This window comes from Chaetodon trifascialis, chromosome 19 (assembly GCF_039877785.1).
Source record: "Chaetodon trifascialis isolate fChaTrf1 chromosome 19, fChaTrf1.hap1, whole genome shotgun sequence".
Classification (NCBI taxonomy): Eukaryota; Metazoa; Chordata; class Actinopteri; order Chaetodontiformes; family Chaetodontidae; genus Chaetodon; species Chaetodon trifascialis.
In genome coordinates, this window is record NC_092074.1 from 14,309,466 (window position 1) to 14,336,604 (window position 27,139).

General features: G+C 43.9%; 1 protein-coding gene across 4 annotated transcripts in view; it reads right to left on the minus strand.

Moving 5' to 3' along the window:
• wasf1 (WASP family member 1) overlaps positions 1-27,139 on the minus strand; it is a 53,172-nt gene that overhangs the window by 14,395 nt on the left and 11,638 nt on the right. For all 4 annotated transcript variants that reach the window (XM_070986944.1, XM_070986942.1, XM_070986943.1 and 1 more), the window contains exons 2-5: positions 16,390-16,544; positions 15,296-15,430; positions 5,862-6,015; positions 2,331-2,448 (exon numbers count right to left, since the gene is read on the minus strand). In XM_070986944.1, the coding sequence (XP_070843045.1) occupies positions 2,331-2,448; positions 5,862-6,015; positions 15,296-15,430; positions 16,390-16,522 (540 nt within the window). In that variant the 5' untranslated portion in view covers positions 16,523-16,544. The remainder of the gene's footprint in view (positions 1-2,330; positions 2,449-5,861; positions 6,016-15,295; positions 15,431-16,389; positions 16,545-27,139) is intronic.

Genomic DNA, 27,139 nt, shown 5'->3' on the forward strand with positions numbered 1-27,139 from the left:
GTGTGAGAAGAAACTCTGACCTGAACCCATGAACTGTGTCTCCCTCTACACCAGCTGAAGTCAATTACTTATGCTACTCACTGGAAGGCATCCAAACCCCTTCTTCCTGGCTCTGTGGACTCAAGGGGTGATGCATTTAGAAAAACTTTTAAAGGGTCAGTAACACAAAACTTAGTTTCTCCTAAGATGAGACCTGATCCTTATTTGTTAAACATGCCCGGTACTCTTGATTTTCTGCATTAGAAATCCATGAATCTACATGACATTTTTAAGATTATATTTTTTGGATTCCTTCTTTTCATTCTTTACTTTTTTAAACACGGCCTCAGGCAAGGAGGATGGAGGTTGGTGAGAATTGAACATTACCGTTTACAGACACAGTGTTGTGTTATTGTATTGTAATGACCATATCGTGTTATTTTTTAAAAAGTTTTGTATACAAACGAATGATTCAGAGCTAAATGTGATCAAAAAACCCTATTTCCCAATGCTCAGCTGTAACTATAAGTATAAAGTTGCAGGGTTAAAAGCTAGGGAGTGAAGACTGAATGACTTCAGGGCAGAGAGGAAGTGAGGGACAGCGCTGGAACATTTTCTGTCACGGAACAAAATGTGTTGGCAGCCAATCTTAGATAGCGCCACAGTGACTGACAGGTGGCGTGGCCCATCAGGTCCTCCACGCTGCAGCTGCATGGGTGATCACGGTCCATTTATATCTTTCTGTCTGTGCTCATGCATGCCAGTGTGTCTGTTTGTGTGTGTGCGAAGTTTAGAAGCAAAGATGATATGTGCAATCTTCTGGTGGAATAATAAGGTAGAGAACAAAGGGTACACATAGCTACAGCTACAAATACGCATACTCTTTATGAACACCGTGACTGAGAGATGATGTGGCAGAGCCACTCAATAAAGTGATGAAGTGTAAATCTCTCAATGGTTTGCGCACTAAATTTCACCCATTTGCGTTTATATATGTGAGTCTATGTGTATGCGTAACTCTCATTTTCCATCCTTCACCCTTTCAATGGCTGATTCTTCATGCTCTCCACACACACACACACACACACACACACACACACACACACACACACACACACACACACACACACACACACACACACACACACACATTCTCTCTGCACTGTATTTGCCCTGATCCTCAGACCTTTTATCAGCCACGATGGTTACACAAACCAACAAATATGTGTAATTCCTCTAATCCATCCTGCTCTCCCTGTGAATGTCCTCTAGGCCTTTCCATGGGGTCTGTCTACCAGTCTGTTGGAGAGGGAAATGAACGTGGCTTTACAAGCTGAGCCCACTGAGGGCTTTCATGAGAATGAAATCATTGCATACAAGCGGTCATATTGACCTAACCCTCTGAAGCAAATAAGGTCTGTCTACTGCTGTGTTTATTATAAAAAGGTGACGAGCGCTGAGCCAGACTGCAAATGAACTTCCAGTACTTTACTCTACATTCTTGGCTAAATTCGCCCTCTGTCCGCACTATTCCCACCATCATTAAAAACCTCACAACCAACAAATTATATCTTCTTCGTTCACATGAACCCACAGCAGATAGTCACTCCCCTTACTGTTCGTTGACGTGACTGTAATAAGCTTTGATTGACTGTGACGGGGCAAAATGTGGAGCACGCCCTGCTTCCCATGCGGGGAAGTGCAAGCTGGTGTTGATTAGAGCTCCTGATGCTGAGGGTGGGAAACCCTTCTATTTGGAGTAGGGGGGTCACAGCTCTGTATGTGATGTGGGAGAGGGGCTTTCTATGGATGCAAAGAGCTGTTTAATTTAATTTTTATGCGTCTATGTGCATAAAAATCAGATTGCATGTGTGTGTGCATACAAGCTTCCGCATGAGGTCACATGTGTGCGTGTGTCTGTGTGTGTGTGCTTTGTGCAGCGCAGAGAGGTGACGCACAGTGCGGGGGCAAGTGAACAGCAGATGCTCCCGTTAATTAGATGTAATGATCACACAAGTAATAACTCAGAGGGCTGACTGGAGGAAGAGTTGATTAATCTCTGAGTGGTGGCTAATTAATGCATTAGACGACATGGTATGGAGCCAGGGCTGTGAATCTATCAGTGAATCAGCCAGTCAGTTTATTCAAGCAGGACACATCAATTCATATCTGCGGAGAACACAGGAAGCCTCTTGTTCGCTCTCAGTACACGTCTTCCCCCTCGCTAACCTCAGTGTTAATGCACTCTAAGCCCCACTGCTCATCACAAGCGCCTCGATCTGTTGCAGCAACCCGAGAATCAGCGCAGTGCTCGCTGCCTGGACCCTGTGCTCGTGACTGTTCAGACATACCTTCTGTTTCCGCCTCTCCTTCCTCTTGTCCTCTGTGTCCTGCAGCATCTTCTCTCTCCACAGGTCAAAGAAGTAGGATGGATTGGTGTAGAACTTCAGCCCCTCCTTCCCATCATCCCTGCAGATGGACAAAGGAAACAAAGAAATCTTGGTACATTTTGGTCTGGCACGCCAGAGAAGTTTGTCTTCTTTCTTTTACTGAGATAAATTAAAAGCATCACATAAATCTTGTGAATTATAAATTTCCAAACAGTGGCGCCCAGGGAACCAGTTCTTTTTCGTCACCATTGGTCAGGTGGTGATCTTCTTGCAGGTTTTTAGTGGGGGGTATATTTTATGGAGGATACCCCAGATGAACACGGGGAGAACATGCAAACTCCACACAGAAAGACCCCTTATCCTCCAGATAAAGGAAGGCATGGTGGAGGACACACCCCCAGTGCCCCAGATGGGAATCGAACCCGGGACCCTCTAGCTGTGAGGCGACAGTGTTGCCACTGTTCCACCGTGTCACACAGGATAATAGACTGAATATCTTTTTGAATACTGTTGCTCATTAGTAGACATGAAATCTCAGTTTACAGACCATTAATGAATGAATCAAAAACAAACAATGGCTGGAATGGGCATCAAAATTTCCCAGACTTCAAGGTAAAATCTTTAAATGTCTTATTTTGCTCCCCCAGCAGCCCAAACCCCCAAAATATTCACTTTACAATAATGCCAGACTAACAAAAACAGCCAATATTCACATTTGAGAAGCTGGAACCAGGCGCTGTTTTGCATCTGCTTAGAAAATGCCTTATTTCATTATTGGAATAGTTGTTCAATAATTTTCTTTTGCTGAATTAACAAATTAAACAAAACTAATTTCAGCTCTACAAAAAGAACTGACTGACAAGGGGAGTGGAGAACAAAATTATAGTGCTACAAAAATGCGTTTTTCCTCTTCTTCTGTCTGTCTCTTAAAATGCAGACGGCAGGTGCTACAGAACCTGGACAACCCTGAAAACTGGAGAGTGAGCGAAACGCTTCCTAATAGTCATTTTTCTGTTCCTGTGTCCTGCCCTCGCCCTTCTTTCCTTCAAGAAATCATATCTGTTTACCAGCTGAATAATAGCTGCCGTGTTATCATTCATTCTCCCTCAACTCCGCTTCGCTCTCTGTCTCCTTCACTCGCATTATAGAAGCTTTTGTGGTCGGCGGTCACTGGGGGGGAACAGTGTCACGATGACAGGGAGGAGAAGCCAAATACCTGACAGGCACAGGTAGTTATCATATCAAAATGTCTCTCTTAGCAAGGAAATTATCATTCAAAAACGCCCATACATGCTGTCCGGAAATGGCATTTCTTATAAATAATAAGCCTTGTAAATTGCCCTGCTGATGTGTTTCTCTTCCGTCTTGGCAGTTTTTCTTTCCATGTCTGGGTGTCATGTTTGACCACCCAGCAGCATTCATCCTTCAAAACATCACTCAATAGCTCTTCAAGCACTGGAAAACACACCAACCCCAGAGTACGGATTTTTTTGGCACCTGGAGCTACACAGTAGAGCTAAATGTAGTTCCTTGTTCGTCTGGTCAAAGCACAGAGAAAGCTCTTCAAATATCATTGGTATTATGTTGCATTAGAAGAAGCGTATTCAAGTGTTTCAATGACAGTGTTTCCTTTTTCAACGCCCAAAATTTAAAGGCTGTTCTAGCTCAATAGTGGCTGGGCATCACAAACAGTTCTCACAGAGGCACAGAGCTACACACTAATATGTTTCACATGTGTAAACACTGCAGTCTACACATGACCTGATTTAAATCAATACCTGAGATTTGTCTGCAGCTAGCAAGGTAACAATACAGAGCTAAATGACCTCTGACCTCTCCAAACAGATAGATTTCATCCAACTTTCTCTTACAAAAAATACTCCTGAGCATGGCTGAAGGGCACATAAATGTGTATTTCAGATTTCCTTTGACACTTAAAAGGAGTATAAAGAAATATTTGCCGTGTCTCGTCCATTCAGTGGTCCTGACTTGAACTCGTGTTTGGCTGCCTTCACACAGGGTCGGATACATTTTGGGAGGCAATTATTTGATGATGACACCAAAAGAGTAAGAACGCAGAACATGAAAAGGAAAAGCTTCAAAAGGCAAGAGTGGAAAGTTTAATGATATGCAACACAACAAAGGGAAGAAAATAGAATTTAACAATGGGATAGGGCAAGGGTGGAGAGAGAGCTACTCCAGCGTGTGCGCACAGTGGGTAGTATTTGGCTGTTTGTGTAAATCATTATGCATGGTGTTCAGTCTGAGTGTATTTGAGGCATGCGTGCGTGCGTGCGTGTGTGCATGTGTGCGTGCGTGTGTGCATGTGTGATAGAAGAAGAGAGTACAGCAGCTGTGCTCAGGGTGGATCTGAGAAATAACAGCCTGGGGAGCTGTCCCAGGGAGACTCCTGGTGTGATGTGTGGAGAGGAGAGGAGAGGAGAGGAGAGGAGAGGAGAGGAGAGGAGAGGAGAGGAGAGGAGAGGAGAGGAGAGGAGAGGAGAGGAGAGGAGGAGATCAAAATAAGGAGGAGAGGATAGCAAAGGAAAGGAGAGGAGAATAAAGTAAGGAGAGGGGAAAAGGGGAGAAGAAAATGTGGAGAGGGGAGCAAAACGACTAATTGTTGGGAGCTGCTTTAAGATTAATACTTATGCACAGCATACAGCAACTGTCCTCTTTAACAGATACTAATTCAGTCAACAGTGTGCTCAGGGTTACTCCATCAGTTGGGGTGATTCCAGCCAGCCTAGGAAATGACCTTTAGTCTTCCAGTCCGATTCAGCTACCACCATTAGACCTCTGAATAAAACCTTGTTTTCAGCCCGCAGAAACGAGACATTTAGGGGAAGACTGGGAAATCACGTCAGCAAGGCAGACACCTACACCTGTCTTTCGCTTGGTCTAAGCCATGTCAAGACCCAGAGGTTAAAAACACACCCACGACAGACTGAAACACCACAACCTACACCTGCACCTGTCTCCCTCCAGTGTTAGCGTACATGTCTGCACACACACAAAATGAAAAGACTGCGTTTGAGCTGTAACCTTCTCCAACTGGCTTGGTCAGGGTGACGGTATTACACAGAGATGGGTCATGTAAGATGCTGCAGGAGGAAAAAAAAAGTGGAGTGAGAGGGAAAAAAAAGAAGCAAGAAAACAGCAGGGTGAGAAGGCTGAGAGAGAAAAGGGAGGGGAGAGCTGGCCAGCAGAGCTTTTTATGGATTATTCATCTTCAGATGACTCCCTCCATCGCTCTGCTCACCCAGCTCCACCTCAAGGGCTGAGAGAGATGCTTGGTGTAAAAGAGTCACATGTCTGCTGATAATAATACACCAACAAACCGCGGTGCACAAGCAAGTGTTTCAATACGTGCAAAAATCCAGCTTTGTATCTGTTTCAGGTTACAACAAGCTGTGTTTTCTCTTTTCTCTGACCATCGCTGTGAGCATCGCTGTGCTGCTTAATAAAGGCTATAACAGGCGGGATTCAGACCTGTAGGGAGTGAGGATGTTGAGGGGTGGCGGCTGCTCGCATGTCTGGAAGGTCTCCTGCAGAGGGATGGGCAGCGACGTGCGATCAAACAGCTGCTGGTCCTGAATAGTGGAACTCCTGAAAGCCTTCCTCATGGTGATGTCCTGAAGAGACACTGAGGAAAAGAAAAAGGGATGGAGAAGAAAGAAAGAGAGATTTGCTGTTATTATATGAGATACATTTATGTTTGCCAACCATGTGACTGACAGAAAAGTAGAGGAAATGAGAAATCAGTAATCAGTTTATTTATACTTGTTGCTCTTTGGCTGTACTTCCCAACAGACTCTCTGGCGTTTTCATGTCTCGGATGAACACAGTGTTTGACATCATCACTCATAGTCAGAATCAACATCATGGAGTACTAAACCTATCATAAACCACTAATCATCCTCCCTTGGGCTAACGCTACATTGTTGTCCTAATTGGCTAATTTCAATTCCCCCAAAGCAAACCCACACAGGATGGGGAAGCTAAGCTGGGCTAGCTTCGGCAAAGGCAATCTGTAAGACAGAGACTGTGGGAGCACCGTCTCTCATAAAAGGAACAGCTGACATTTTTGTCAATGCTGCACATCTGAAGCTTTCAGAAAAGCAGGTTGGAGAAATCGCTGAGGGAAGAGGGAACACAACCACACGAACGCTATCCCACAATATGGTCTGGGCCAAGTAGAAAACGACAAGTTTCGGAAAGAAATCCAGAGCGTTGCAACCACATTTGAATTATACATGAGAGCATAACAAATGGATACACTTTATTGCTGCCCAGGGGAAGACTGACAAAGTCATGTGGCACACAAGAAAAGTATTGTTACAGTTCTCTCTCTCTCTTCTCAGAACAAATTGACACAAAAGAATCAATACTAAACCTAAAACCCAAAACAGAGAGTAGATCTCTTAAAACCAAACAAACAGAATAATTATGTTACCAAGACCATCATTGAATATTTGTCTAAATAAGACAAACAAAGCAAGTTGACTGTATTAAGGTCCAGAAAGGACCCACCGCTCCAATCTGATTCTATATTGCAGCGGCACAACTGGGTAATGACTTTAACTGACTCTCATTGTATTAAAGGGCCGGCCACCTGAGGCCCTGAAGTATCATTATTGACAAACACTTATCAGTGAGCCAAGGTATGGTAAGTAACACTCTGGGAGAGAGAAAGACGAACAGCCGAAGCCAGAGGGAGATACTAAAAGTGTACAGACACAACAGAGGCAGGGTCCTGGAAACAAGCACCGGAGACTGATAAAAGAGGCACTAAATGCAAAACAAAGAGCAGGGGTGGAAATAAAGGAAACATTCACAAGAGACAGAGGCAAGCCAATGACAGGAAACAGAAGGGAACCAAAGGGAGAGACGGGCGATAAAATGAACACAGAAACATGCAACTAAAGAGGAAGGAGTGGTGTAGAGGAGCGCAAAGTATCCCGAAAGGGAAGCGCGGTAACCTGAGATGAGACGAGGACGGATTGAGCTTCGAAGACAACATGAGGGAGAAACTCTAGCAGCCGTTAAAACAGCAAACACACACAGACAAACACATGGTGTGTACACTATATCCTTCTACAGTAAACAGAAATAACCACAGGAGAAATCTGATATCACACCTCTGATACTGCTTGCATTGTAGCACGGTTTATCAAAATCAGCGCTTCGTTTTCTGTTAAATCCTGGTGCTTATTGCTGTAGAGTTACAAATGCTTTTCTTCTGTTTACTTAAAAATATTTGCTCTGGGGAACGCGGCAGCGCTGCTACAGCACATTTTGACGAGAGAGTAAACAAAGCAGGGTTTAGCCAGATGACCTGTTTGAAGGTAAAACTGAAAAGTGCTGGTAATAACCCCTCAATGCACAGGAGAACCGCACGCACAATTATGTCAAGTGCTGTAAAGTCGAAACAAAGCGTACAACAACTGTTTAATAATTTAACTGCTATCCTTTGTTTCCTCTTTCAAATAAGTTAACCTGGAGGTTTCTGTCCAACTGTTTGGCTGCTCGTGTTTCAGGCCACATCTACTGCTGGTGAGTGTAATCTTACTATGAGTGACGGCAATCACAATAAGTTGTAATAAACTGGAATTATCCATTAAGAATTGTACTTATTCTTGTATCTTCGGTAATAAACTTCCGTTCCTAGATCAGCGACGTAAGAGGGGACTCTTGATAATAAGGGCAAAAAAAAAATAAAAAATCAAAGCCATAGCCACAGTGGAATGACAATTACACCACTCACAGTGATCACAGGGGAAAGAAATGCTTGGGATAAGTAGGAGTAATGGTGAGATCTAAGAAGTGGAAGATTAGAGAGGGTAAGAGATATAGATGTGGGAAAGGATGATATGAACATTAAAGAGATGCTTTTTTTATGACACCTTACTGATCTCTGTAGGGCATTTCACTTTTTGCTGTCCAAAGGAAGGATGGAGTGCAGGTCAGGAAAGTAGATCTGACACCGACACTCCTTCTCATCGATAACAACTGTGCAGTTCAGCGGAGCAGACTGTTACGACACTCTGCCGTGGCCGTAAGTAGCCACTGGCCGAGCAGCGAGGCGCAGTTTGGTGTTGCAGAGTGCTGTATGTTAAGCAAAAGCGCCGTGTCCTGCCGCCCCAGAGCGTTCAGGGAGAGCAGAGGGCTGTCAGATGGTGTGACGAGTACGTGCAAGAGCGACAAACAAGAGAAAGGCAGTGCAGAAGTGTGTGTCAGGGTGCATTTGATGCTGAGTGAGGTGGCTATAAACCTCTGCCAAGCAACACTGAGCACTGAGAGGGGCACACTGCACTAATCAATGTGGGCAGAACCACAGAAGGTACACACACACACACACACACACACACACACACACACACACACACATCGGATTAGTCAAACACACACGCAGATGGATATCTTAACATGATGTTCTACATCCTAATTACAAAATGTCACTTATTCAGCTGAACTACCAATTACCCCCATTTAGTGAAGACATTTAGCTAATGAGAAAAATGTGAGTGCATGCGTTTGGGAGTGAACGAGTAAGTGAGTGAGAGGCTGTAAGTGTGTGTGTGTGTGTGTGCGTGTGTGTGTGTGTGTGTGTGTGTGTGTGTGTGTGTGTGTGTGTGTGTGTGTTGGCGTCGGGTCGAGAGGCACCAGGTGCAGCAGCAGCCTCTGATCTCAGCCTGTGAAGCTCCTTATCAGTGAGCGAGTGGTGGATAGTTCATATCTCCCTCTCCCTCTCGCTCTCTCTCTCATATCTCTTCGACAGATAACATCTAGCTAAAACACCCTGAACCAAAGAGAGGTGAGGAAGTTCTCATCAGACACACACACGCACACACGCGCAGCTCATCCAGCCTTCCTAAAAGTTTGAGGGAAATGATGTTTTCCCTCTTGTCATACCTGCCCTCATAGAGATGCAGTCCTACACACAACCTCTGAAGATAAGAAAAGGCATAGGCCAAGCTGTCTTTTAGCATGCAGACACAGTTCTCTCCCCTCTGTTGTACTTCAATGCAAATATTGCCCTATATCCCCCCCCCCCCCCCCCCCCCGCATGCTTCCTCCTGCAGCCCTGAATCACTTTCTCCTCTCAGACTCCATCTTTTTCCAGACTTTCAGCATTTCTCTTGCTTATGTTTGTCCTTTCTTTCATTTTGTCCTCTTCCTCTCCTGGAGTCTATGTCATCGTTCTCCCTCTTGCATTGACAAACTTTGCAAATCACCAGTGTTGAGCACAGAGTGAGAATAAACAACATGATTCTGTGTGTAGCATGGGGACACTGCATCCGTATTTCCAACTGTGTTATGAGTTGCTTCTGGATGAACTATCATAACTGCAAACTAGAACATTTTGCATAATCACTGGAGTCTGTAATCTTGTAAATCTGTAAGTGTAAATCTTGTCATACCAGTGTGTCCCTTTGGTTGCCAAATGGTGAGGCAGAGACATCTGATAGTGTATGTAAATAAAAAGAAGCCGCTGATGAGAATAAAATCCTCAGTTCTGGTCTATGTGATTTAATATCATATCAACATCGAGAGCGATAAAGCCACTTTTTTTATTACACTAAGTCAATCGAGAAATGATTTATGGATAAATAACCAGGCAGAAATGCCTGTTTTTGACTAATCCAACAAGTCAAATTCCTGACAAATTGGGGCACTTTATCACATGGACACAAAAATGACACAAAAATCCGAACTGCCACAAAACAGACCTGCCTCAACATCCAGCGATATTGAAGAGATAAGAGCAGAAAATTTACTATACTGTCATCTGTTGATATTGAGCTATAAAACTGCATCTACCCTGACATTTTTTAGCCATTACAAGAATTTATTATGTTAGTTTGTCATTCACAGGTTGACTGTTTAACCACTGATGCGCATGTTAAATATAGAAAAGTGTGTAAAATGTGCCACTATTAAACTACCAGGTCATCACTGTGTTGCTGCATACACACCTGCAGGGGGTAAGTCATTGCACCGGCGTGTGCACTGACTGCGGTGCATGGTCCTTATGACCATATGATATTAATACTATTTGCACCTTACCGTCTTTGAACTCTGCTCTCTTTTATTTCTGTTCTTATTTTGAACATGCAGCGCAGAAGGAATGCAATTTAATTCTCCTGCATACAGAGTTTTGTATATGGAGGGGACGGATAAATTCTACCATGGCTTTGACCTTGTCAGAGGATTAAAACAGCCCGTCCCTTCATCTAACCCTATGTGTGAAAAGCAGGGAAATATGCAACAGTATGCAGTATACAGTATGCACATGGGAACACATTAAAACACTGAATCTCATTTGAACATATTTTTCTACTGTCTCTGAGATGTGTGTATGCAAACCTGATCATTTGAAATTCTGTGCTTTGAATGCAAATGCTAACGGCTCCAAACTACAGTCTTTCCAAAAACACATATACTAAATAACAAATAGGAGTTTCAGAGAAAAGGAGAGACTGTGGCCTTATTGTAGTTTTACCATTATATTCAGTGTGCGGGTTCTGCTTTGGCAAGTGACCTTAATAGGGAGAGACAAAGAGGGAGATGAAGGGGAGAGAGGTATGTACAAAGTGCTGGAGAAAATAGGAGTCAAGGGGGGTTAACAAGAAGCAGATAACAAAAACCAAGGAAAAAAGAGAAACATAAACACTCAAAGATAAAGATATCATGGGAGAGACGCATAAATAAGTAAATAAAATTGGCAGGAGAAGAAGAATAAAGAGGCCTCTTCTGGAATATAAGAACAGAGACACAGAAGGACTTATAGGAAAAGAGGGAAGGAGTGAGATACTATGGAGTACATAAAGAAACAGTTAGAGCCCAGAGGGACTCAGGGTGGCTTTGTGGCCCTCCATAATGGCCTGCAGCCACTGCAGTGATATAACGGTGCCATTAAATAGGGGATACAGGCCATTAGTTTAGCTGGCTAGAGTGATGGGGGGGGGAGAGCCTGACAGCACACAAATAGCATCCATGCAAGATGCAGGGAGAGCAGAGATCAATCAGAGAGATGGGAGTGGGCTGGGCAGGACAACAAAGACAGAGAAGGTGTCGGGGGGCAGCTCGTGGTCAGGAGAGGAGAGGAAGAAGAGGAGAGGGGGAGTCTAAAGGGCAAAGTACCCTTTAAAGGCTTGAGGGTGTGTAAGGTGTGGGCAAGGTGAATGTGTGTGCGTGTGTAATTATCAGACCGAATGTGCATAAATTCATGCAATGACGAACTTTTGACCTCAGCCACTGCACCACTGATGACACTGCATACATCACTCTGGCCAACTCTCCATCACACAACTCCCCGACCTTCAGCTAAACATCGTTCATGCCATCCACCATTTTGCAATGTGCAACCTCATGCTTTGGACCGACAAAACATAACTCATGTCTGTCTGCACCATGTTCGAAGTCTATAGCTGCTGCGTCGTATCTGTACAAGTGGGCAAGTGGCTGACGATGAGGAGGTGCAGGATACCTTCATACCCAATGCTGAAGTCACATTTGCTATGTGTCAACTTACAGTTACTTACATTTGGTTCTTGGGTGTATAAACACTTGTGCAGTTGTTTACAGTTAGGTTAAAGGCATATTAAATGTGTAATATAATGTCATCTAGAAACACTAATTTCCATTTAGAGAATGTGTTGTATTGAATATTGAATATTGAAAATTGAACCACACTTTACTTTCATATTTTTGTTTAGCACAAGGCGGCATGGTGGGCAGCAGGTAGTGCGCGTGCCTCACAGCAAGAAGGTCACCGGTTTGATCCCCGGCTCGGGCGGGGCCTTTCTGTGTGAAGTTTGCATGTTCTTCCCGTGCATGCGTGGGTTCTCTCCGGGTACTCCGGCTTCCTCCCACAGACCAAAAACATGCTCATTAGGTAAACTGGGGACTCTAAATTGTCCTTAGGTGTGAGTGTGAGCGTGAATGGCTGTCTGTCTTGTATGTTGCCCTGCAATCGACTGGTGACCGGTTCAGGGTGTTCAGGGTAGGCTCCCCCCTGCAACCCGGAAAGGGATAGTCGGGTATAGACAATGGATGTTTAGCACAAATTGTCATGTTTTCTGACATAATTCTGCAGGGTTCACCTCACTTCAATACTGCACAATTTATTTGGCCTTAATGGCCTCTGTAAGGTACCTCATATTGCACTGAGTGGTAAATTGTGATACCCCTTTTAAAGCTGGGATATGCTGCTACTTACACTGAGCCTGACTCTGCAGCTGCTTTTTAGTCGTTATCCACAGCAATCACTGCATGAATTACCGGTGCCTCCATTAAAAATGAAGGTGAAAAGTCTTAAAACATAACAATGAAGGGTTAACGCTGGAGAAATGCACTGACAAAGAAGAACAGAGGCCGCAGACACTCACCAATACAAAGTGCCTGAAAGACACTTGAGTGGATATTATAACCTCAGCACAGAACAGTGAGTTTGATTATATTACGGCAGGGTTAGAGTGAGGTGTCTCTCTCGTTTGAGCTTTTATTTCTTCTCAAATCACTCCACTGTTGCGTTGTCCTTGTTATGTTTGTGTCAGAAATTCAAAGCGCCACAGCTCCGGCTCCTCGCTACTTTTCACTCTACATATTATCTATTGAAACAAAAAATATAAACCATAACTCTGCAGAAATGGAAGCAAGTTAGTTAGAGTTCCCAAACACATTTTCTCAGGTCATTAAAGAACATCAAAGAAGCTTGCAAGGGCTTTTGTGAAGAGTATCTGTAAAATACTTATTGTGTGCTCCACTCTCCTCCTTCCTACCCGACCCCCATCCTCCTATCTTTATCCCTCTACAGTCCTGATTTATGGTGCCTGCACTCAAGCTGACCACAGACCCACACAGACAATTACAAGCCAAGTCATATGATTGTGCTAAAAGCATACACTTTAAACTGTGTACAGCGGTGTGTGTTTGAGTGTGTCAGGGCAAAAGAAGGGTGGGGGCGGGGATGAAAGGTGGCATTTACGGGAAACGAACCCCTCCCACAGCTGTCCATCTTTCTGTCACATTTATCAGACTGCTCTCCTTGAAGTTTTGGCAGTCAACACGCACCACTACACCACCTTGGTGTTGTAGTAACTTGATTTCACAAATCTTACATGACTAATGGTAGGGAAAGGAAAGTAGAGCACAGGTTTTTCCATTTGCAGGACGACTTCATTTGGTTATACATGAGTGCGGAGGAGTTGAACTGAGTGGGAAATCTCTGTAACCTGCAGAGGAGGCCATTTTCAACGTGGCCCAGGAAATTCTGCGGTACAATCCTTTTACACTCCACCGCTTTTGCTGCAGTGCCCCGTATTATGCACCCATCCCTCTATCCCTCCATCTTTCTTTCTCTCCTCCTCCCCTCCGACTCTCCACAACCACACACTTAAACTGCAACTGAGCTGATCCTTATCCGCTGACTCTCGAGCCAATACTTCAGGCTAAAGGGGGGAAAGTCGAGCTTATTTATGAAGGGAGATAAAACCAAGGACCACATGCACGGATGCAGCAGACACACGCATACACACAGAGTCACATCAAAATCAGTGTCCAAACACAGGCGCGTCACATGAATAGGAACAAGTAGCCTTATGCCAAGCCGAAACAAAGATCGCCTTTGTTGTTACTTGGATATTTCCCCCGGTAAATCAGTGGATGCATATCTAATGACATAAACGTTAATATCTTATCCTCTGCAGGGAAAGATAATGAGCCTTGTGCGCATGAGAGGAAGAGTACTTCAGTGTGTGTGTATAGTGAGACAAAGAGTGTGTCAGTGTGTGCCCTTCAACCTGAAGAATAATATGGACTCACTTAACCAGATGAGACACCCTGCACCAACATGACTTCCACAATTAGATCACACACAATTATTCAATTAGCACAGCTACGGGATGTGGGCAGAGTGAGGCCAAGGGGTGGTGAGAGGAGGGGGAATAACGGAGGATGGAACAAAAGGGACGATTAGGGTGAACAATTGGAGTAATCTGGATGTGGAAGGGTCTGCTCCTCAACTGTGTTTAAAACACAAACCCATGATTCTGCAAAAACTAAAAAACAAATCATCGACTTCTAAAGGGTTATCAAAGCCTGTGCTCAAATTCACAGCAAAGCCATCAGCAGGGAGGATAACCCTGTGAGTATTTTACTGTCTCTGTGTCAGTGACAAGGAAGCAGTTAGAGTAGCATTGTGCAAAGCCGTAAACACACTGCTGGCCCACGGGAAATCGATACAGTGCCTTGGAGCATGGTATTACACTGCTGTGATTCGCTCACTTTTTATTTTGCACTCACTGCACTCTCCTCAAGCTATGCTGTCCTGTCAGCCCGCCTCCCCTCCTTTGGGATAACCTGACTTACCTGACAGTCCTGCCGATTATCGCGTTCCTTTATATTATTACTCACCTCAGATACAGCCTGACCATAGATCCAATTCACTCCTCCTAAAGAGGAGACCTTTAGTGGGTAAACAAGCATCCTGCTGAACTGAAACTGTTGTTTCTAATAGAGGCTGGGGTTTGTACGATTGGATTATGAAAAATGACACCATCTCACTGCTGACTGTTCCTTTAATAACCGCCATTGACACTGGAGGTGAGAGGGGGCAGGCAGGCGAGCTGCATCCTGCAGCTGACACACACACACACACACACACACACACACACACACACACACACACACACACACACACACACACACACACACACACACACACACACACACACACACACACACACGCGCGCGCGCGCAAAGGCACCAATCTAATTTGGTGCAGTAGCAGACACACAGATGAAATTGAAGTGGTGAAGGTATCACTAAAAGAAAGAAAGAGGGAGAGTGCATGAGCAAGTGTGCATGTGTGCATGTGTGTATGTGTGTGTGTGTGTGTGTGTGTGTGGGGGGGTACTGACATTCCTCTTCTTTGGGATCCAGCTGTGTGACACTGATGGAGAGGCGGTCCACGCGCTCTTGAAGAGAGTTGACCCGGAAAGAGAAGGTGTGAGCCTCGTTGAACAGCTCTCCAAACAGGTCCTCTGCATATTTACCTGCATGAGTGCGCACACACACACACACACACACACACACACAGAAAATATGCTTTTTTTTTTCTCTTGTGCGCTTGTGAAATATTCAACTAAAATAACCAAGAAAGTGTTAAAGTGAAAAGTGTGGAATATATTGAAGCCGTTTACAATTTTCTATATATACATGGAGTTTCTGTGTGTGCACATGATGAGCAATTTGTTAATTTTCTCAAACAGATACATACGATACATGCTATTCAGGTGCCATTTCACTGAAATGTAGGTGTAAATTATGTTTTACATAAATGGTCTCTGTGGGCTTGTAGTTTACAGCACTCAGGTCTCAGGTTTGAAGCGGTAAACCAAAATACTTTGTCAGACACAGTCACAGAAACCTAGAAGTGCTGTGCCTCCTCTGTGTTGAGCATCGTAATTTTAAAGACCTGCAATTATTGATACTAAGACATGCCAGTGCGTGGTGGCTGGAAAACCATAGGGAACTTAATGCTGAAGGCTGACTGCTCTGAAGGAGATGTGAGTGTTACCCGAATAAAGCTGTGAGATACCCCAGCTAGAATAGAAAGATGCTGATTAAACAGAAGAGGAAAACAAATCTCTTCTGCTCCACTTTTCTGTCATGGTCACACATTTCAGACAGGTTTTTGTAGGACTTCAGTATTAAACAGCTGACACAGTTTTAGGGATGCCCCCTAAAAGTTGCTAAGTGGAGTCGGAAGTGGGGAAGCCTCTCAGTCGACTTGCATTTTGTCAGTCGAATCACTGCCACACACTCACTGCTTATCACTGATAATGCTGAGTGTGTATAAGAAAGAAAAATATCAATAGATGACAAAAAGCATGATATAATGAAGTACATGAAGATGACAAATTAAAGTACAGAATATGTGTGTGTGTGTGTGTGTGTGTGTGTGTGTGTGTGTGTGTGTGTGTGTGTGTGTGTGTGTGTTTGTGCTACTGACTGAGGCTGCTGAGCTGGCGTATGACGTTGGCCAAGGAGATATTAGTCACACATTCCAGCTCATTCTTGATGTTCCTTGGCAGCACCGTGTGGCACAGGTGCCTGGGCTCGATGGTGCGCTTCACCAGCGGCATCCTTCTGCTGCGACACCACTACCTACAGGGGTTGGGTGGAGGGGGACAGCACAGCAGAGAGACATGGAAGGAGAAGAAGACAAAGCTTCATCAGTGCAACAATTCAATCACAATATGATTATGGTGTTTACTACAACACTGAACACAATAGAAGAGATGCAAAGGAAAGAGGAAACGCTGTTTTCCGAACGCAACACCAGAATTATCGTAACAGAGCAATGGAGAGAAAAACATTAGCATAAGAGAGAGCAAGATTACAGAAAACGAAAAGTACAGTTAAACACGATCTTGGAGAAATATAAAGAGCAACAGAAGGAGCAGGAAAGTAATGTTTTGACACATTTAACGGCCATGTTGCCTCATCTGTTTCACTGACTGGCACCGTCTTATTCTCCTCATCATGCACAGACAGGGCTAACAAAGCTCAGCACTTTGTCTGCCCACTCAGCCATGCTAATGGTATTAAGGCTGCAGCGTTAGGTTGATTAGGTCCAACTCTCCTCCATTCACATCAAAACCAGGAATGACGATGAAGGCCCAAAACCACAGGAGACAAAGAGGTGAACCGGAACCAGAATATATTTACAGAAATGTGCTGTGAGGCGTAAACATCAGCTAAGAGTGACAAAGCGAACATGCTGCCATACAGAAGGTATGCTTACCATAATCATCTTTGTTTAGTGTGTTAGCATGTTAACATTTGCCAATTAGTACCAGCCTGAGCTGTTCTATTTTGCTGTTACTAGATATCAAATTATTCAGTTTTTCTGAAGCTTTACCACTAAAGTTTCTTGTTATTTCACAAAACCAGTGTATCTCATTAAAACCTGTTGCTTTGTAACACCACCAGTTGGTATCTTATAACAAAGCGCTTCTGATGTTGTTTAAATAAGATCCAGAGATTGCAGGGCAGAGGGCAAAACGCCATCTACCACCACAACTCCCTCTGTGACAACACCAGTTAATCATGCTAACAACATCATGTCTCTCTGCTAATTTTTAATTACAGGAGTGTGCCTGTGTGTGTGTTTGTGCGAGCAATGATGTGGAGATTGGACGCTTGCATGGACTGCCTGATTGAGTGGGCTTGACAGTGATAAGGCCTCGTTAAAGCACTGATTAAACTTTAATTGATGTCTGGTTCTTTTAAAACTCCCCTGTATTCTTTCTCCTCCGATTATTGACCGTATCCATAAAAATGTAGGGCAAGGAAGGCTATTCTAGGAAGTGACCCAGCTCTGGGTGGTTAGAGTGGAGAGAAAGAGCCCAGTAAAAAGCTTTGTTGAGGTGATTCATCTTGGAAGCGTCTTGAATTTGGGCAAAAATGTCCATAAAAGGAAAGAATGAGAACTCGCACCTCTCTAAGCCATTGTTAGAGGTTTTGAATGAGATGTGCGGGCGATTTACTGCGACACAAACCCAAACACAGCACCAAAATCCCTGCCCACTTCTCAAACAACAAGACATCCTCTCTGCTCTTTACAGGTTTTTTTATATCTCCCTCCCACAGTCTCTCAAACCCCCCCCCCCCCCCCCCCCCCCCCAAACACACACACACACACACACACACACACACATGCTCTTCTGATTGGGAACACCTCTTGACCCAACGAGTGCTGACATTTTCCACAGCCTCGGATGCCGTAGTAATGGAGGGCTAACTCCACTCACCAAGGTGGAGGTGTAAACTCAATTGTTACTGTGCTGACCTTTAACATATGGCCCAATGCCACTTAATATAATATCGACTGTGTGTTCAGTTAGAAGTTAAGAAAAGGGCACTGAAGGAAAAGTCCAACATTTTGGGCATTCTTGAGAGTTAGTGAGACTAATTTCTTCATCTTGAAGCTGAGGTGCCTCCATCTCCATCCCAACTCTCTAAGAGCATAAACATCGCATCCCACTTGAAACCCTCACCTCCTTTGGGATTAATGTGGATTTAATATCAGAAATCAATAAGGCACTTATTTCCCTTTATTCAGCTCATCAGTTTCCTTCATGAGAACACTAAGCGGTCCTAAATTTTGCACATTCAGCATATCTCTGGGGCATAGGTGTGCAGAGAGAAGCGCAGGCAGATTAAAAGAGAAGCAAAGAAAAATGAAATCAGTCGATCATAAGTTTGTTTATTTCTCTGCCACACATGCACGCTGGCTTGTTCAACACAAACACACAGACACACACACAGACACACACACACACGATGACAAATGTATCTGCCGGGCAAGTTGACGCTGTTTTTGTACCCCCTCCCCATGCTCATCTCTCCCTCTTCAAGGCCTCTCTCCTCTTTCATCTCTCCATAAAGGAATGTGTTGTCCTCTTAACAACCTTCCTCCTACCTACTGGGTCATAAGAGTTATTTCTGAGAATGACGGAGAACAGGTCTATCTAAAGGGGGGGGGACCGAAGATGACACAGACGGAGAAAGAACCATGTTAGGTAAAGGTGGGAGACAAACAGGCTCTACATTTGCCAGACTTTATTTTTATAGGACTTTTTAAAAAACAAACACTTCACGAACGGCAGAAAAAAACGGTGGCATCAAACACGAAGCAGCAGTGGATGAATCATTCACTCCTACCCTCTGAGCTCCATAACATAAAGGCACATAGAAATGGATGTTTAGCGATGATACTGATTCTGCCAGCCTGACCTCCTCAGACGCTGACAGTTTCCTCTGGTTTGCAGCAGACTTAAAAAAATGACCAATAAGTTAAGAGCTCCTGTGTGTCAAAGACATCCACAGGATCATAAAATCAATGATGAAATTCACCTCTGTTATCCTGCTTAAATCCTGTTTGTCTATAAACGCGGACAAAAGGAGGCAGGAGGAGTACTGTGTCCTTGACGACTGTGCTGCTGGGTAATTCTACTTCACCGCTTCCATCCCTGCTGTGGATCTAACGCAGGCAAAGCAAGGTTACACCACTGTTTCTTCGCATAATGTATCAGAAAACATTAATGTAGGATGATATCTCTTTCCCTTTACAGTACCACAGGCTCAATTACATTTTCTTGATATTTGTTGACACATCATTAGTGAGTAAACAGTGTTCACTTGCTTTGCTTTTTCGAAATATTCCTCAGTCCGCCTCGCTACACTGCATACGTGTTTGAGTGTGTGATTAATGACTGCAGCATACGTTTGCTGCCTTGCTGATTGGACATAAGTTAACTCAAGACTGTTGTCCACGGGAGGGAGGGAAGATCTTCTCTGCACAGATGCACACACAAGCCCTCACTGCTGTATGCATACACACACACACACACACACACACACACACACACACACACACACGCATGCACATGCTGCATTTGTCCAGTGAGGTTTCCATACCATACTATGACATGATGAAATATGACAGCGCTGCTCCCATGAGAATAGTCATGTCATTTCTCATGGGTTCCCATGAGAAATCGCTTAGGCATCATCCTGGCTCTGACAGAAAGCAAAAAAGAAAATGAAAGAGGGAGAGAGATGGAGAAGTTGGAGGACTCTGGGGCTGGACCATCGGATGAATGCATCGGCTGTTAGCGATTGCGAGTTAATTGCCAGTTGTTTTGGGGTTTTTTGGGTGATTTAAGGATTTACTTTGACCAAACCACAGTTGGTGATGGAAAAACTATCCAAGATGGTTTTGTTTCTGTTGAGTTTGAATGAAGCATGCTTTACACACTTTGCAATTAAGCTTGTCTTAATTGAGAGAAGCTTGAATTCAGAAGGTGTGCAGCTGTATTTTCTCTTTAATAAGGATATTTTGTTTGTTTATTGGACTTATAAACAAACATAGCAAACTCACAGCTCACACACATCTCGGGGGAAGGGTGGCCAGTAGAACAATTTTCAGATTATCACCAAACCCTAGAGGACACAAAGCTCAAGCTCATTAAAATGTACAAAACCATAACAATGTGAAAGAACTTAATAAGGTGGAAACAGTAGAAAACGGTTTCCTGCAGGGGCAACAAGGCTTGATAAGCAACACAAAGAACTTAATGTGAAATCACTAAACAAAAGGTTTACTCCAGAATGATAAATTCCACCACCGGATCCGCGTTAATACAAGATGTTCATCACGACTCGTTAATGTCAAAGCTTTTTTCTCCCCATGGAGGAGCCACAATATTAACTGTCTGCTTATGTAGGGAAAATATCTAAGCACAAGTGGCAGGGTGTGCCTTGTTGAGCTCATTCGATGCGAGCTCTGGTGAGATACTTTAAAGTGAAAGAGATTTAGGAGACAATCCAGCAGAATAGATGGTGTAGCAGGCATAGTGTGACAAGACAGTAAATCACAAAGATGTTATATTTTTGATGTGCCAGGACTTTCCTCAGACTGCAGAAATGTAAGTGTTGCAGGGGAATTAATTACTTGAAGGTAACCAATTAGGAAGACAGCCGGTTAGAGCAGCGTGCTCCTGCCAGGGCTGAGGTGCTGATATGAGGGGAACACATAATCTACTTAGTGCTAATAAAAGTAACCATCTAGCAGGCTGATGCCCTTTGACTCAAGCTGTGTGAATTATCAGGTAGATACGTTTTACACATCTGTGAAACTGCTGGCCTTTCCGATCATCCCAGTGTTTGCATATAAACTGAGGATTTGATTACATGTGAAACTCTTTGCACACAACACATGACAGTGCACAAACTGAATCTGAGGGGTCCGTGCTGTCCCAGCTATCTGTGACTTTGGCAAAATGTTGCCAAATCCAGCTGCCCCAGATTCCACCCTGCTTGATTAACCACTTTTAAAGACCATAGTAGTGTTATATACAACTGCATGAGTAGAAACCTTGCCAGAATAATGAGCAATTTTAGCTAATGATCAAGTCAATGACCATGATGGTAGCCAACTGATATTCAACAATGGGCTGAAAGCACATGGACAGGCACTGATGAATGCCCAGAGATTACTCTCCACATTTCTGAATATTCAGCACAATAGCTGCTCCATGAAGGAGCGGATGTGGATGACAGAACTGACAGATGTACCACTGAGAAAATTACACTCTTCCATTTTCACTTTTATGATGATTAAATAAACAAGGAAGCTGAAAGACCTTCTTCGGGTTTCTCTGATCAGAGCTGATCACTGCACGAAGAAGTATTTCACGTACCTGCTGTTTCCTCTCCTTCTCCTTCTTTTATGTTTCCATCCAGGCTATGCCAGCCAGACTTATTTCTCTCTGTACACCCCTTTCCACTGTCCACCTACTTTTACTGTCCATACATCTTGGTTGGTGCTTCCCGCTGTCACCTGTCACCATGGCAACGTCTGCAGTGGGATGCCATTGGTCACTTTTTAATATCCCACAAGAGGCGAAGGCAAAGACAGTGCACAAAAAGAGAGCAGCGCGGGTGAAGGGGGGGAATGAATGGGCTACGATCTGGGTGATGTGTCAAAACAGTGATAGCGACTGATGAATGAATGCAATATGAGGGAGAGAATAAGAGGGAGATCACCATCCATTGTGCAGGAGCACAAAGCAGGGTGGGGGACGGCACGTGCCAGTGGAGAGCGGGAGGGCCTCCACTGGTGCGGGTCATTGCACATGGGACAATATGTCTAACTGGAGGCTCTAATGAATCCTAATGGAGCATTTACTCACTCACACTGCCACACAATATAGCAGAGGACCCCTCAACATGGAGCAGGTCAAGGGCCTTTTATTTAGAGACACCAGACCCTTGATACACCATCGGCTACGATTTCTCTCTCTCTCTATCACACACACACACACACACACACACACACACACACACACACACACACACACACACACACACACACACACAGAGCATGTGGCCCTCATATTCATGTGAAACTGGAGAATCACAAGACAGTGGAAACAGAGAAAGCAGTAAACCAGCAAGAACTGGTTGGAGTCAAAAAAAAAAATGGCCTCGGCCTTCTAAAACAAGGGCTCTCATAATTAAGTGATGGAAAATTTATGGTCTGCACTGTTAGTCAAGCCGATTCTCTCTCTGGATGACCGTGAAACAGAATCCAACACAAGGCACAGATTAGGAGTCTGGTTGTAACCAAGGGCTCGCAAGCTGAGTGCAGAGCTTCTGCCGGACTCGCTGATTAAATCCAAGACTTTCTAACAACTTATTAACACCACATAGAAAGCAATTAAATATCTGCTTCACGATCATCATCATAATTAATTAAAGTGATGTGACCTCAACCTGGATAAGCTTCATAAAATGGACAGAGAGATAATTAAAGCTCATTTAATTTATGCTTAAATTGGCACTTGGCTCTTCTGAGATGATATGAACCGTAGCTACTGTAGCTAGCAACAGAGAGTGTTTGCTTTAGACCTGATGGTGCTGACTAAAACAATGCCTTCAACCAGCCAGTAATAATCATACAAGAAAACATGTGATAACTGACATTACTGCCTGCAGAGGGCAAGCGAAAAAAAAGTACTTTTTACTGCGAAGATCCTTTTTTTGAAGAAAGTGAACTTGCTTTCTCAGACTTTTCAAACCCCATGAGTGCTGTCCCAAACACAATAAAAGCAGGAGCAGGAGGTTCGGCCTTTCGTTATTGACATCCTGTAGCCTGCACCAGGGTCAGCAATTAAATTGATGCGAAATACCGCTGTGTGCATCAAAAGCCATGAGTTACATGCCACGAGTAACACTCAGAGTTATTCTAGAAGACTTAGAATCGAGCCGTAAAACAAAATGAGTTCGCAGTAATGTGCCTTTCTCTTCCCCAAAGCCAAGTCAAAGCTTCAAGATGGCCGCATTCTCTATGTCAAATTAGCCTGAACAGTTTGTCCTTTTCCCAGTGATTCTGGGAACTCATTCACTACAACTGTGGACTTGGTCTCTTCCTACATGATGAACAGCTGCAAACATAAAAACACAGACATCTAATCAGGGAAACTGGCAGAGCCACAGCAGCCAATGGCAGAGGGAGCAGAGATCACACTGGCAAAGCTTACCGGCAGCTGGTTTAAATCAGTGATGCAGATATGCTGCGCAGGACGGCTACTGCGGCTCATTTTCCGAAGGAAAAAGGGACGGAGAAAAAAAAAAGTACGTTTGTCAAACTCGAAACTTATCTTGGAGCCCGCTGATCTTTTTGGTTGAGGAGACTTTTCCTTTGCAACTGCCGAGGCTCAACAGGAAAAACAATTTGTCGGCTCATCGTTTCTGTTATTCTAATGAGGCAGCTCTGAATTTTTAAATGCTATTTGTTCTTTCATTTTCTGTCTCATTACCACATAAAACTAAAAATTTTATCTTATTTCCTTCAAAAGCAGCTCAAATGGCCAGACACTTTTAATGACTCATTCTAACAAAATGTTGGATTTGCTGTCTTCCTGTGGCTACAACTGAATCTGATGTCATTACGAGGTTAGAAAAGAGATTTTTCGACTCATTGTCACCTCAGCTGGGCAGAGCCTAGAAGGGCTCGAAGGGTATGTTTTCACCAAAGCACTATAGTAAGAACTCAGGCATTATAGGAGTTTCTCTCTCAACCGTCATTCTTTTAAAATTACTGACACAACTACTTGTGCTGTCATCCACGTTTGATTAATTATCAGATCTTGCCTCTATGATGGCAGGCTTTCTGCCCCACCTTTGAGAGTGGCTGGAATAGCTACAAACATGCTGTACGAACTTGTTCGTTCTGAGCTTACCCCCACCTTAATGCCGATGGTAGTGGGAAAAGACTGTCAGATTTGACAGGAGAGGAGAGCTGGTGCCTCTGCACAGTAAGAGGTCCCTGGTGCACATGTGCAGAGCGAACACACTGAACATGGTGCGATTCTTTGACAGCAACTCATGAGGCTGGAAGAAGTTCTTATCAAAGCTCGATGCAAATATTAGGCCAAATCACAAAAATATCCCCACGCACGCACGCACGCATGTGTACACACATCAACCCCTCCATTTGAGACTGCAACATCCCCGTAACCCCCTCCTCACCCATCACAGCTGATCACGTTGGCAGATCATAACATGGCATGTGCCAGTGTGCCTTCCTGCCAATTAAACTTCGGTACCAGCCGACACCCCTTGAGCGGTGAGATGACACCTTGCAGGCCCTCACCAGTGAGGTGCTATAAACACACAAACGCGCACATCCATGCCAACACGCATACACACATACACACACTTCTTTCTGGGGCTGAAAATGCACCTGCAGCAGTACTGCTGTCAGGTTGGGCTCAGACAACTATGCTAACTAGGTTTGCCCGTAGTGGCAAACTTTACAGAGTGCTTGTGGCAAGGGATACGGGTACATAATAAACTTATTTCCTCGCCTCAATAACTGAATTTCTGAGTGCACTGTATTTCTCATGATATTCTTTCTGACACTCTGTCTAACTTGTGCATAAACAAAGGCTACTCTGTGAAGTGCCGTCAGCTTTTTTTCCCGGGGAAGACTTCCTGTTTTGTTTTTCCCCCCACCTGAGGTCTGTAGTTTTGGCCCTCCAGTCTGTCTATGGCTATTTTTATGTACGTACATGTTAGACAGTACGACGCCCCAATCATGCAGGGGTGCGAAGCAAGGCAGTCATTTAGCACTACGCCCTGCCTCTCCTCCTGACACAGCCAGCAGTGATCAAAGGGAGCATCCTGGCACACTGGCACTCAGATGGTAATCAGGTAGTCAGATGGCACAGATCCACTGGCTGGCTGGCTTTCTGGGCTGTTATAATGTTTCCTGGCAGCTGTAAACAAGTTTCAGGAGTTCCTTCAGACAACAATAACACAAAAGCCGTACCAACTGCAATACTGATATTGCAAAATCACAATCCCAGGCTGCTTCTCTCCCTCTCTCTCTCTGTCTCTCTCTATATAAAATCACTATTTCATTCAAATTAACAGTGTAGCATAAACTGTGCCCATATGTATCAGTGATTCGTTACGTATAATATTGCAACTGCAATACTCTTTGTGCATGAAATTAAACAGCTATAGAAATGCTTGTCTTTGTCCAGCCATAAAATAAACTGTTGTGGTCTTTTCTTTTCCTTTCTATGGCTCTTCGGAGTCTAAGCTATCCATTCATCAAATATTTTCTGTGTGCATGAAAAGAAATCACTGTGAGTTAACAGTGGCGGTCTGTGCACTATACTTTACATTCACAGCATGATCAATGATGAACCTTATACTAAGTGAGGAGCTGGACACAGCCCACATTGTATTCTGTTACCAAGAGTTTAGATTGCTTTGGACATTCATTTAGCAAACATGCTAGATCCCACGGTAGACATGCACAACTAAATATTCATAGACGTCTGTGTGCCAACATCAATGAGTAGAGTGTCTGATGAACAAACAGACTCAAAGAAGTTTATCTGCTGAATGCACGGAAACCCACTGGTATGAATAATGAAAGCCTGCTGCTCAATAATAAATGTCTGCATGCACGCACTGTGCAGCTGTGCTTGTTTGGCCTGCGAGGGAAATTTCATTATACCAACTCCCATGCTGTTCATACAGACGTGAAGGACATACACACAAACTAACCACTGCAGCAATCCCTGTCAGCACGGACGACAGACAGCGCTATCAGGAAGGAAAAATCCCCAAAAAGCAAGCGCACAATGCAAACTCACAAGCTTTGGGAACGCTACTCAAACCGGCCAATAAGCGTGCTAGGAGGGCAAAACACTTGAATAACACAAAGGCCAATCTCTTCATCGTGTCCCGTCATCTGGCAGTCAAAAGAAACTGGATGAGTGCTGTGTCCCAGAAGGCGGACTCACTCTCTCCAGCTAACACCACAGGTGACTCTGTGGGTATATCCACGTGCACAGACAGGCGGGTTAACAAATGAGAGACGCTTTCTATGGATGAGAATCTAATACCTCATTGGTCCTGCAGTTTTTCAATATACTGCAACACAGTGGGTATTATGATTCAGTACTGTACAAGGTACCGTGATGTACTGATTCACATCCATCTGACTGCTGTAAATATCCCAGAGGGGGACATGTCAAAAGCAATAATATGTTGAGTGTAAAGAGACATGAATTACAAGACATGGCACCCTGCTTTTCCACATCTGAAGTGCCCTTTAAGCACTCACCTTTTCATTTTTCGTCATTTCATCACCCCTCTGTCAATTTATCTCCGGTGAGAGAAGACGCAAATTCAGCACAGTGGTTGAATTGTTCTTCAGTTTCTTTTGATATACATCTAAGAATATGTCATGGCCGGAGAATGAAAGGAAGACTGGTGATACAGCTCGGAGGCAAATTGTATTTCAGTCTCTCATGCACCACTGCCTCTTACATGGAAGCAAATGTGTAATGTGTAAACATGGGCAAAAAACAGACAAACAAACAAACAAAAGGTGATAGCCACATCCTGGACACTTTTCTATTTCTTTAGCAGCACAACAATCAGTGCCTCAAAGGAAAAAAAAAGTCAATTAAGTGTTCAAATTCTCCCATTTAATCAAGCAAGGATGAAAACGTATCAACTGAACGCTTTAAAAACAACACAACATTGCTTTTTTGCAAGACCAGGGATTTTTCCCTGCAGCTAAAATCTTATGTTGAAGCCAAACTTTCCATATTTTTACACAATGAAACTATCAAACCAAAATCTAGGTTTATATCGAAATCTAGGCA